This window comes from Mustela nivalis (assembly GCF_964662115.1).
Source record: "Mustela nivalis genome assembly, chromosome: 4".
Classification (NCBI taxonomy): Eukaryota; Metazoa; Chordata; class Mammalia; order Carnivora; family Mustelidae; genus Mustela; species Mustela nivalis.
Window position 1 is genome coordinate 98,646,824 of NC_139023.1, and position 13,392 is coordinate 98,660,215.

At 38.6% G+C, this 13,392-nt stretch overlaps 1 protein-coding gene across 1 annotated transcript in view; it reads left to right on the forward strand.

Annotated features, from left to right (window-relative positions):
• Positions 1–333: 333 nt before the first annotated feature.
• Positions 334–13,392, forward strand: part of COL25A1 (collagen type XXV alpha 1 chain) — a 464,458-nt gene continuing 451,399 nt past the window's right edge. Inside the window, exons 1-2 of the mRNA XM_082728561.1 lie at positions 334–635; positions 1,724–1,793. Coding sequence (XP_082584687.1) covers positions 339–635; positions 1,724–1,793 — 367 coding nt within the window. The 5' untranslated portion in view covers positions 334–338. The remainder of the gene's footprint in view (positions 636–1,723; positions 1,794–13,392) is intronic.

Below are 13,392 nucleotides of genomic sequence, written 5' to 3' on the forward strand. Positions count from 1 at the left end.
GTCCCTTGGACCCTGGGCGGCCGTTCTCGAGGACCCCTTCCGAGGTGTCCGTCCTCTGAGGGGCCAGGAGGGCCAGCCGGGAGGGTTTCATTCCGGTTTTTACCTTTTTGCCACCAGTCCTCGGACTGAGGGTGCTTTTCAAGAAAGCGGAGAGGATGGTCCACGTCTGCTGGTGTCGGCGCTGAGGAAAGCGGAGCTCCATCTCCGCGCCCGATCTCCGCCAACTAGTTGTGCAGCCACCCAGACTGAACTTTGGAGAAATCGTCCTTCTTCCCTTTCAAGATTCTTGGAAGTGGTAGAGAGTGGGAGGCGAAGCCGAGGCAGCTGATCCCTCAACGATGCTGGTGAAGAAGCATGCAGGGAAAGGTGGGGGTCGGGAGCCAGGCTCCGAGGACCCGAGCCCCTCCAGGCAGCGTTGTGCCTGGACCGTGCCCCCCTGCACCGCCCTGTCGGCCCTTCTGTCGGTGGTGGCCGTGATGTCTTGTCTGTACCTGGGCGTGAAAACCAACGACCTCCAGGCTAGGATCGCTGCTCTCGAATCCTCAAAAGGGGACCCTTCCATCCATCTGCTTCCCGATGGCCTGGATCAGCTCAAAGCAATGGTGCAAGAGAAAGTGGAGCAACTTCTGGCTCAGGTGTGAAAGGCTGGGGTATTTTGCACGTGGATAATACCTTGCACGCGTGTACAGGACCGGCCTCTACCCTTACTGTATGCATACTTGGTGTGGCTGGGTGTGCATATGCTAGGCGACCATCTATGCTCCCTGTAGCATATATTTGTATATGCACATCCTTTGATATCACCCTCTGTGTCTCTATCATCTTCCTTCACTCTTAATGTTTGCATGCTGAGCAAATAGGAAGGACTGAAAGAGAAGGGAAGGGTGCCCAGAATGGCAGGGTGGCATTTTATCTCTTTTTAGTTTTCTGGAGTGACATAAGAATCTCTTCCAATCTTGTGGAGAATATTCCTTCCAGAGATAACATGGGTTATGTCCTTCATATGTTATAAGAAGGTTAGTGCCATAGGTGTTATTAATACACAAATGGTAATCACTTTTAAAAGTGAAATAGTCCTATATGTAGTTTTTAGGTTATTTCACACATGAAATGTTTTCGTATTCAGTATTTAAAAAGAAAAAAAAAATGCAGCTTCATTTTTTTTTTTTTTTATGAAGAATACAATGGTAGGGATGTTAATGCGTGTAGAGCCATTACAGTTGAGAGTTGAAAGGAATCTAGGTTACATTTATCACAACCGGGGGCAGCATTAGACTAGAGTGAGGGGGTTTTCTGAAACTTGCTCTTCCAACAGAGAGGCTTTTTGGCAGTGGTTGCTGTGCAGTGTGATAAGCAGTTGACCTTCATGTATAAGATAGTGGCTGTTTTAAAGCCCATAGCTTACCTAAAACTACAGGGTGTTAAAGCTGGGTTTTTCCATTGACTGCATATGCTTGAACTGAGGGAGAAAGAGGAGGGTGGTGGTAGTTGAGGAATGGAGGAAGAAATTGTACAAGTCCAGCAGTCTTGATACAGTGTCAGTAGTCATTTCTTTTTTTAGGGCTTGGGTACTGTTACCTTTTGACTAAAGTCCAAGTACATATGTAAATGTTAGTTATGCAGGCTCTCAAATGCTGGTAAAACAAGCATATGGCCAGAGAGTTTCTGAAGAATCCATTTCTCTACCATGCTACTGATGATAATACCTCTTCTTTTCCTACAGAAATCCTATGAACATATGGCTAAAATAAGAATTGCAAGAGAAGCACCTTCAGAGTGCAACTGCCCAGCAGGTAAAATGGAACTTATTTCACAAGGTTTCCTCCCTAGCAGAGCATTTTTAAAACCGAAGTCCGGTATCTGTCAAGTCTACCTGTAATAATAGTAAAGAAAGAATGCAGGCCCAACTGACTTTAATAAAATCAGCATGTCTCAGTCAAAAGAATGGCAAATAAAGCCCCAAATATTATTTGAAGCAGCATACCGAGGCCTGTTATGGGGAAGCAGGGGAGATAATCACCACGGAAAATACAGGCAAGATGGCATGCAAGGACAAAGTTCTTGGACTCACAGATTGAAAAATATTCTTCCTTTTTATTCAGTTTTCATGTCTGTGGTAAGAAGGACTGCAGAACATGTTAGATTCTGAATTCCCTGGTGGTCAATATTGCATTAGTACAGATTTCCATTTGTTCCCTTTGACATACGGTTATGTTAGTAAATTACCTTAACATCCACACCTGCATTTATTCTTTTCTATCAGAAATGTTCTCTCTTCTACCCTATAGCTAATGATGAGGACTAAAAGGAAATTAGTTCTTTATCTTGAGCTTCTCATTTCAAACAATTGTGTTCTTGATGACGTCTCAGAAAAGGCCATTATATCTTTTCAATTTTCTATGTAGCGTTAGGGAACTGGACTAATGACAGCATATTAACAGAAAGATGAAGAAGAGAGACATCAATGAATAAAAACCCTGGTGTAATCATTAAATCTACATTCACAGACCTCTGAGGCTTGGTAGTCAGTCAACTGTAGATCTGACAGTTTAGGAGCCAATGAATGTATCCACTGAAAAATATGTAGTGGATTGAACTGATAGAAGCCATGAAAATCTCCTATGAGTCTTGAGATTTTTATTTCAGATAAATGTCATTAATGCGTTTATGAGTATTTTCATTTTTTCCATCATCACTTATAGAAAAATGAGTCTGTTACATTTTCTTTAGTGTTCAGGAACATGATACCTTAGATACTTATATTCAGAAAGGCTAGATCCTGTATTTTTTTCATATTCTGAGGTTTTTTTTTTTTTTTCTCATAATAACTTATCTTGACACAGCTAAACCAGGCACCATGTTTAGACGTTTCAAATGTCAACTCCTGGTTGTATAGTATAAAAATTTTATTATTTATGTTCTGCTACCTTGTTGACCATAATGGAGCTGTATTTATTTATTTTTTTTAAGGAAGCCCTTTCAATTGAGAAGACATATATATTAGATAACAAGAAAACAAAGAGTTAATGTTGGACATTGTAGGTTTCATTCTTGGTTGTTTTGAGTTGGGAAAGACCTCAGAAGTTAGAAATTCAAGGAAGGCACTTTTCTAGTGCAGGAATTAACTTCCAACAACCTCATCAGCCTCTAGGGATTATTTAAATTCCCAAGACAGTTGGTACAGTACTTCACTGATCATACCACTTAGAGTCCAGAATTTTCTGTATACAGTATTCTTGTTAGCTATGTGAAAAATTCCTAGTGTTTAATTAATAGGATTCTTAGTGAAATTGGTAAAAAGCAGGAAAGTGACAACCACAGCACTGAGTTGTTTTTTGTGGTTAAATCTGCTTCATGATGTTTGATTAAGTTATTGAGGTCTAATTTGTAATCTGGAGGGAAACCATTACAGTTAGAGTTTACCTTATATTATTTTGGAATATCATTTTGAATGCTTTTCTTCTTAACATATTAGTTTAATAATAAGTGGTGATTTTGCCATAATAACATAAATAAATGATAAATGGTGATTTCCTCCACTTTTTTTTGGCCCTCACTAATGGCTGCTTTACTTTCTTGCCACCACTAGAGCTCCACATTACATCAGTTTTCACCAGGTTACTTGCAAGGTAACCGTTTGAAGGTGTGAATTCCAAACTGCAAAATCCAACAGGTTTCCTGCTAAACAAATCACTACCATAGATATACTTTTTTCTGCTTGTGGAATAATTAGGCATCATCAAAATAAAGGCATTATGTTAAAAATAGTACGCTGGGGGAAAACTAGTTATTTTGAATTATGGTTAATGAGGTATTGTCTTAGGGCATGAAAGGCCTGGCCAAGCGGATTAGAAAGGAGATACAGAGTTTCTCACCTGGTTTGGCTTTAACCCTGGTTTGCAGTGACTAAGAGTTGTCACCCAGACATCTGTTTGTAGGGCAGAGTGAGACAAGTCTGTGACCTCAGCTCAGTTCCTGTGGACAGATGCCCACCCCTTGAAGTTGACACTCTTGTTGACAGTCTCCACCACAGAGCCAAGGACTGATAGCAAAGTTCTAGTGCTGTGTTGTTTGTGTTCACTTTAATTGCTCTCGATAGAACTCAGTCCGAGAGGTCTATCCAGGTAGGCTATAAGGAAGTCTTAGAATTTATACTCCCCCCCCCCTTTTTTTTTTTAACATAGGAAGGAACTTTTGTGGGAGAGGGATGGGAAAGACTCTTCTTGGATGGTTTATAATTATAGGGGAAGGACTCATTGACTCTTCCCATTTACTCTTTGCTTCAGAGTTCAGTATTAGTAATCTCCGATTTACAGGTGGAGAAACTGGACTCAGAGAGGGTGACTGACTTAGCATAGTTAAGGCAGGGTCAGGATTCATGCCCACATCTGACAAAATCAAAAGCACAAAGTCTAATGAACCACAGAGAATGAATATAGGTTTTGGAGCTAGCAGGGTTGGAATCCTGGGTCTATCACTAAATAACCATGGGATTGTGGTCAAACTTGTCATGTTCTAGGTACCTCACCTGCAAAAAAGTGGCTTATACTACCTTCCTCAGAGATTGATAATTTACCTAAAATGTGGCTTCTTTGTGGTTATTCATTAGATGATAGCAGTTATTCTTTTTAGTATATTGTATACTACATAACTCTAACCTGGTCCATGGGGGCACATGATATAGGTGGAAAATCTGAGCCCTGGAAATGTATATAGCTTGCCCAAAACCCAATGGCTAGTTAATGGCAGGTTTTGGATGAGAATACTATGCTTAATTAAGCAAATATATCTGTAGATGTATTCATGCAGATAATCAAATGGGTCAGTATCTCTTAGTGCTACATCAATGGAGACTGGTTCTTTGCACATTTTTGTGTTAATCTACTAAATTATTCTTACCAAATTTGAAGGAAAAACTTTTGGCCTTGTAGGTAAACCATTATGGAAGTAGATAGAATTTGCTTTTAAAAGAGTATGAGGTTATGTCTTTACCATTTTGATACCAAATGTTTTCTAAAAGAAGTGCTTCAACTGTCTGACTCATTTTCACACTTATTTTTTAACAGCTTTATTAAAGTATAATTTATATTTACCCATTTTAAGTGTCTGAATTTAAAAAAATTTTTAATTTTAAAAATAAATTTATGGAGTTGGGCATCCATTGCCATAATCTAATTTTAAATCACCTTTGTTGCTCCCTGAACATTTACATTTACTTTTTTCATGCGCTCAGGGGAAACTCTATTTTTTGAATCTCTGCTTTAAAAAAACCCTGAAATAAAATTTAAAAAACCATATGAAGTGAAGCTCTGCTTAGCATAACATTTGAGTTAGTAGTAGCAGAACCATAGAAATTCAGCTGGCGTCTGTGTCTTAGCCTCTGTAAAACTTGACACTCATAGGAGAGAATAAATTGGCTGTTTGCTATGGCTATAGAATCTTGTTTGGGTTTTGTTCTTGGAGTCCTACAAGTATGTATAAACCAGGCATATTTATAGGAGGGTCTCTGTGTTCCAACTGGTAGAGAACACTGGAAGCCAGGCAGCCAACCAAAAGATGTTTAGATCAGACATATTTCTGTACTCTACTCGTTAGTAGTGTTGTTTGCCCAGGATATTAGATATAAGAACCTCTGTATCGTAATGGACAGAGAATGTGGATGGGTAATAAAGAATCCAGTTATAATCCTGGCTTTGTCATTAACATGTTATACAATCTTGGGCAAGTCATTTCCAAGAATGACTTTTTATAGACTCTATTTCATAGCCCCAAAATAGGAGTGTGGACTAGAATGATTTTCAAGTGCATTTGTTGGTTCTCTAGGTATAAAGAGTCTGCTGTATGCCAAATGGTACACGAGGTACTGGAAATACACTGATGAACCAGACACACTTGGGGTCTGCCCTCATGGAGCTTACAGTTCAATGAGGATGACAGGCAGACATTTATTTTTAAATGACCTGAATGTACAGTCATGACAAGTGTGACCAAGAAAAAGGACTGTGTTCTTTGGAGCACATGCCCACGATTTCTTTCATGTTGTAACTACTAAGGACTTTTTTGTTCTGTTCTTTTCTGGGGCAAAGGGTAGGTGGGTGGAGAAATTCACAGTAGGAGAAATCACAATATAAGAAAGTCTGGCTTTTGATTACAAATAAAAGCTCTAGCAATGGAAAAAAGCTGCTTTGCATAACCTCCCCTGGCTTTTGGCTTTCTGAGAACTTATGGTCAGATGAAGGTGCCCTGAAACCAGACTTACCTACACTGATCTCCAACTGAAGCAAAAAAGGGACTTCAGTTTATCAAGTCTTGTGGTAAATAGGATGGTGATTTATTCTTCTACATTTTTTCCCTGAAAACAGTAAGATTTGGGTTGAATAACAGTCAGAACTTCCTGCCTGGTGGTCCTGAGCAGTGTTCTTGGACCTGGTTCCTCTCCGTTCACTGACAATGAGGAAATGGAGCACAGCAGTCCTCTGTGTGGGGAGTGTGACTAGAGATAATAAAGACACAGTACATAATTTTTGAGGTCCCCATACACCCTGCAAGTCTGTGAAAATGATCGTCGTGTCCAAAAGAAGCATAAATGTAGGCAAGTAAGAGTATCTGATTCATGTATGTGAGTGATGCAACCTCCAGTGGTTGGCTTCATGGCATCTCCCCCAGTTTTTTGTAGAAACAAATACTAATTGTAGCTTTAAGGTTGTGCACCCTTTTCCCATCATAGGAGAAGACCTTTATATTACCTTGCCAGCAGAAATTTACTTTATCATGTAAAACGTGTATTTCCCACTAACATGGTTTTTCACTTATGCGGTACATTTTTCCTAACCAGCTGCACAATGAATGGAAAGAGTGCATCACGTAAAGGGCATAATAATATGTAGATATTCAATTATGCAAGGTAAAGAATAGTCAGAAATGGTTTGCAGAAAGAAAGCAAATTAAAATGCTATACATGCTATTTAAATGAGAATAGCAGGCTCTCCTCTCCTTTGGTGAGGCCAGACAATACGGTGGGCATTCATGCTGAATGGCTTCTGTCCTAATGAGGACAACAGTTTGGGTGTAACACTTTCAGTGGGTCCAGTAATGACAGCTGGCAAAATGCCCTGTCACCCAAAGGACCAGCGACAAATTGCCTCTTGAAGCAATGTTCTTGCTTCTTAGTTTCTCTTCTGTTTTCTCTTGTCTCAAAGTTACTAAAAAGCAAATTCTTGAGATCTTCTTTTCTCTGACTTACCTGGGTAATTCTGTTTTTCCATGAACTGGGAGCTACTTAAGGAAAGGGTATACATTCTAAATAGAGGTCAGTTCTTTCCAGCTCATTTGATGAATGTGTAGGTAGAGGTAGCCTTACTGGGGCATCATAACATTTTACACTTTCGGACTGGTTTCTTTTTTTTTTTTTTTTTATTTTTTTTTTAAAGATTTTATTTATTTATTCGACAGAGAGAAATCACAAGTAGGTAGAGAGGCAGGCAGAGAGAGAGAGAGGGGAGGAAGCAGGCTCCCTGCCGAGCAGAGAGCCCGATGCGGGACTCGATCCCAGGACTCTGAGATCATGACCTGAGCCGAAGGCAGCGGCTTAACCACTGAGCCACCCAGGCGCCCTCGGACTGGTTTCTAACTGCAAAATTAACTGTGTGGTATTTTTAAAAAACACTATTTGAATGTCAAAACAAGGAATGAAGGAATGAAGAAGGAGGGCATCCTCTCATAGACAAAATTAGGCAAATGGAGAGCTGGTGGGGAAACATGCCAGATAAATGAGGACTGTTTTACGTTGGGGGGGGGGCGTTTCCTGCTTCGGGGGTACCTCACTAGACACTCATCAAAAGAACATCAATCTTTGTTATCTTGAGAGGAAACCATCCAAAACCTATTAAGAAAAAGTGGTTTTATTCTGTCCAGCCACTTTATACGCATTATTTGGTGATTTGATGGAAGCTGAGAATGAGAAAACAATGCATGAGTTGGTCTGGGCTTTCGGCTGTAGCCCTGTATGTGACAGCTAAACACAGAAGCATCTCCACACTCCCTGATTTGCCAATATGGGTGAAGTTCCATGCCATGGTTTAATGAATCATAATAGTTAACACATTCCCTTCCCCATCAAGGTGTGGTAACAGTGACTATGGCATACCTGCATATTAAATTCTTAGGTATGTATCATTGTTTCATTTGGGAATGTGTTCAGCACTATCACAGTTAAAAAATATTTTAAATTGACTTTTAAAAAGGAGGACTGCAGGAGAGTGGGAAGCAGAAGTAAGTGGAATTGCTTACAAGTGAAAATCGAGCACTTTCCATTGTTACCATACATTCTTTTAAAGGACTGTTGTGTTAGTCATTTAAAGATAGACTTTCTTTAAGAAATGCCACTAGATGGCAGGCACCTTCCCTCTGTGACCACAAGGAGGAGGAACTGAGCTGAACAGTGGGACTTCTGTCCGTTCCTTCCTGGTTAAATTCCTAGCTGATTTCTTGACTTCTGTTTGCAATGGAAAAGATTAATGGAGGAAGCAGGTAATTTCTTCCATCTATATTTGAACACTAGACTATCCTATGAGCTTTAAGATATTTAAAACAATCTAGTGAATTCCACACTTGTATTAGTCAAAAGTTTGGCTCTTTAGTAGATAAATTCACTGATAGGAACTTAAGGCCAGTATTCCAATAGCTAGAATAAAGGAACTAAATATAATTGAATACACCAGTTGAGGATTTGTGCCCATCTTTTGTAATTTCTAAGAATCAAGAATCATTTGGAACCACTATCATGATTTTGACATCATTTCATCTGTTGTGTCCATTTCAACTTCAGTTACCATATGATAGTTGAAGTGTGTTCCTTATTTTTCTCATATTGTATTCCTTAGCCTGATTGCTTAGTCTGATTGCCAGGAATGCCAAAAACTGTGTCTGTTCATTTGGATATTAGTAATTTAGATTTTAGAAACTCTGGGCTCCTGGGTTATATATACAAACGTTTTTATTCTTATATTTGAAATGTGGTCAGCACATATTTACATACAATTTTCACATTTAGGCTAAGTGGCTGAATAAATCGGATGAATTGTGGCCAGCTCTAGTTTGCACATTATGGTAATAATGAGAATCAGAATATATCTCACTGGAAGTAGCCTGGCTGTGGCGAGGGTAGAGTCTGTTTTTTCTTTCTTTAGCAAAAGTTCACGTGTAAGAGGAGGAAAAGAAGAGGAGGAAAGGAAAGAATATATCCCATAATCTCTTGGAATCATATTGCTTTACCTTCATTTTTAACAAGCCTGGTCTTTTAGAGTTCTTATTATAATGTAAAGGGAGTCAGAAGAATTCTCCCTTATAGCTCTGTCTCCAGCATTCTGTTTGGCTTCTTGTAACAGTAAATGGGAGAAAAAAATCTCTTAGGAGTTCCTCCTTCAAGTCTGTTACAGGTCCAGAATTGTGTTCTTATTTTTGATCCTTAAGATGCTGGAATAAAATATCTAGCCTGGAAAACTGATACAGTTCTTTCCCAGCATTCCTGTATCTTCAGTCAGTTGTGGCAGCTGTCAAAGGTAAGTTGTTTGTATAACCCTTCTAGGAGTTATGAAACTCCAATTTGTGTCTTAGGGACTCTAGAATTCAGCCAGCATGATTTAGAGCATTATATAGATCATATCTTACATGATATGATCATAAGGTAAAACTTTTCCACAAAGCACCCCAAAAATGACTTTTTGACCTTAAAGTCACACCAGAATTGCTGGCAAACTCTAGGGGTAAGTGAACTTTGGAAAACTAAAAATCATTTTTTACTGAAAGAATTAAAGCTCAAGGTCTGAGCAGATGAAGCTATAATGGAAACACGCTTCTTAAATAACTGCCTTTCTGGGGAGAGTTATCAGTCTGTTTGGGGATTCAGATGAGTGAAGTGGGTCAAAGATCAGGCAACTCTTGTGGGCAGATCCTGACCTTAACTGCTAAGTGGTCTCATGGTATATTGTATTCTACTTCCTGAGGGAGTGGGTTGGGAGTCCGTATCTACCAATGTCATTTTTGATCTCCATGGTCAGGGTTCTGGTTTGTATCTGTGTACCTCTAGGGCTTATTGTAGAGTTCGCTACAGAAGTTACTCTATAAAAGTTGATATAATGGAGATCTTTTATTGTGGTTTATCTCTTTGCATATACTAATATTCTTATCCCCATGGCTTTTTAACATTTTCTCTGAGGGTTTTGTGAGCCATAATGTATTAAAGCTAATACAAATCTCAGAGATCAAATAAAGTAGTTCAGGGGTTTTCCAACATTTCTTAAAGAGGCTGAACTGTTTAATCTTATGAGGAAACTCAGTAAATAAAATCAGATTCAATGTTCGCTATACTGATTGACCTCAGAGGTCTGAGGGGACAGAGGCCAACACCCTGCTGCATGTTCTTTCTTTCTTCCTCCCAGCCCCCTCCCCTATGGTAGCCCCTGAGCTATATCCAAAGAACCTTAGGACTCCATACGATACTGATAGAAAATCACTGGGAGTCCAATCCCCGGTGTGATCTCTCAGCTCCCATGTCTAAGGAGACCACACACTTGTTAACATAGAACTAGTCTCAAAAATTCTGTACCTGGAAACATTACTGGGAATGATAGAGGCAAAGTTATATATTAAAAGTGGATAGAATCTCCCCTGCCCCTGCCTGCCTCTCTACCTACTTGTGATCTCTGTCTGTCAAATAAATAAATTAAAGAAAAATGAATAGAATCTAGAAATGACTATTAATATAATATTTTCTCTTTCCTGGATTGTAGGGGTTCAGCAAAGGGGGTGTAATAATGGTAGGAGTACTGGAAAGCTGGGGAGGGGCACTGTGTGACTAGAAAAATCAATATCCCACCTCATTATTTCTCTTGAATTAACTCATTTTTCTAAGCCTTCAAGTCACAATATTATTCTTGTTTATTTATAAGTTTTCTGTGCTTTTTCAAATTTCTTTCTTTGTGTTTTTATTCTTTAATTCTAGATATTAATATCTGGCCTTATCACCAGATTGCTATGGCAATCTATTGCCTTTTACAATACATATAAAGCAGTTGCTTTTTAAATTGATGGTTAATACTTAGTTTATACAGTGGTATATGAAAAATAACTATCCCTCAAGTTGTATATTGTGACAGAGTTATGAAAGATGCTTCTAAGATCTTTGAGATTTTTTTTACTTGATTTGATTTTTGTGTGTTAAACTGATAATGTTTATGTGTTAAGATTGAAATTTGCAGTACAGTGAGAATATATGAATTGAGCATTTATGTTTAAATAATAAAAGAAAAAAAGTTTAGGAATGAACAACAATATTTTATCCAACAGTGAATGATATATATACAGTATATTTCACAGAGAAAGTGTAAATCTGGCTACAATCATACTGTAACAAGTCTGCAAAAGGTAATTTGAAAGGCAATGTTCTACCTCCCATTGAAATGAATGTCCACTGTCATCAGCAATGCTGTTTACCATTTGAGTAGCTACTTGTGGACAGTAGTTTGGCCAAGTGTAACACCTTCCTCAGTTGTCTTATTGGACAGATAATAGAATGGCGCAGCCACTGCACAAGTGATTGAGCTTTGGTGAGTGATTTATTTTCTCTTTAATACATAATCTCTACCTATGGACTTCTGGGAAGTCTTGGAGGAGAAAAATTACTTTTCTTTTTTAAACTTAACTCTAGTTACTTTGGCTTCTAAGAGAGGACCATTTCAGTAAAGCAGCAAAGATAGGAAGGCTGACTAGGTACTAAAGGTTGGAGAGATCATATATACCAACCAAAGCTATCATAAGCTGGAAAAAAGAGGTTTTTTGTTTTTAAAGATTTTATTTATTTGTCAGAGAGAGAGAGAGAGGGAGAGAGAGTGAGCACAGGCACAGGGCAGACAGAAACAGAGGGAGAAGCGGGACTCGATCCCAGGACGCTGGGATCATGACCTGAGCCGAAGGCAGCTGCTTAACCAACTGAGCCACCCAGGTGTCCCTGGAAAAAAGAGGTTTAACTGAACAAACTCTATGGTCTACATTTACTTCCCAAGTCCTACAGTTATGCTGACAACTTCCCAGAAGTTTAAAAAGCGAGACTGACAGTGGTGGCTTAGTACTACTATATATGTTATGCATCTGGAAATGTTTAATAAAGGAAAAACGCTAGCACTGAGAAAGTACATCCATAAAGAAACGAGGGCTTTTATGTTCTTGTATATAGTTTCCTTCTGTGCAAAGTTATTTAACGCTCTAAATTTCAGCTTCTTCTTAGGATAGTTTCCTGATATTGGCTTGGTTCTACAGTCAAGTTCTATATGGGGAATGCTATGAGTTGGTAAAATTTATGTTACCATTTTTACAGCATTAAAAAAGTAATTAATTTATTTTTATGCCAAAACCATCCTTGAATTGGTAGGTCTGAGGTATCCTTCCTGTTTTCTATGTGTAAGCCCATAACACATTAGACTCAGAATGTGTTTTATTCTTTTAAGCCTTTCACGTGTTTGAGCAGAAAACCTTTGCTTCTAGTAACAGTCCTCAAGAAGGAAATCCAGGTAAAGGGATTTTCTAATCAGTCACACTTACCCTTGTATTATGCATCATTCATCATTTTTTTCATCATTTTCAATTTGTTACAAATTTCCACTTTTAACTGTGCCAGTGGTGTTTTGAACATTCACATAGCTTTCACAATTACAGGATGTTTTGAGAAGAATAATGTTCATTGAATTCCTGAAAACCAAGAGCAAACTTAGCAAACACACCATGACGCTCTGTCAGGGTCTCAATGAACAGGCATTTCCCTGATGTGATCTGTGGTTGGCAAACAGAATAGACAGAATTGCCTTTGGGAGGTAACTATGTATCTATGAAACTACAAACACAGAGGATCTTCCATATTCCTAACTGAGTAGAGGAGTCTGACTGCTCTTTCTGTGTTCCCTTTCTCCCTTGCCTTCTCTAACATGAACAAAAGCTCTATTTTGTCCCCATTCCATTGGTGACACTGATTAGTTTATGGACTACCTCCAATTTGTTCCATTAGGGACATTATCACCCTTGGGTCTCAAAACCTCTATGCCTTTCCTGGGCAAGAGCTATTATGATGAAATCCAGCAGCATAACTGAGGAAATAATGAATGGGTAAAGGTCAATACTTCTCACGAATTTTCAAAAGGAACTAATTGTTTGCTCAAAAATTACTGCTAAAGGTAATTTCCAATAAGGTAAAATCACGACTTTCATAGAGATATAAAATAAACATGTGTTAAAGATTTTACTTAAATCATTAAAGAAGTAACTGATAAGTTACTTTTAACTTTTAACTGATAAGTACCTTTTAATTAGTTCAAAGGAGAATTTAAAAACCAGTCACATTTA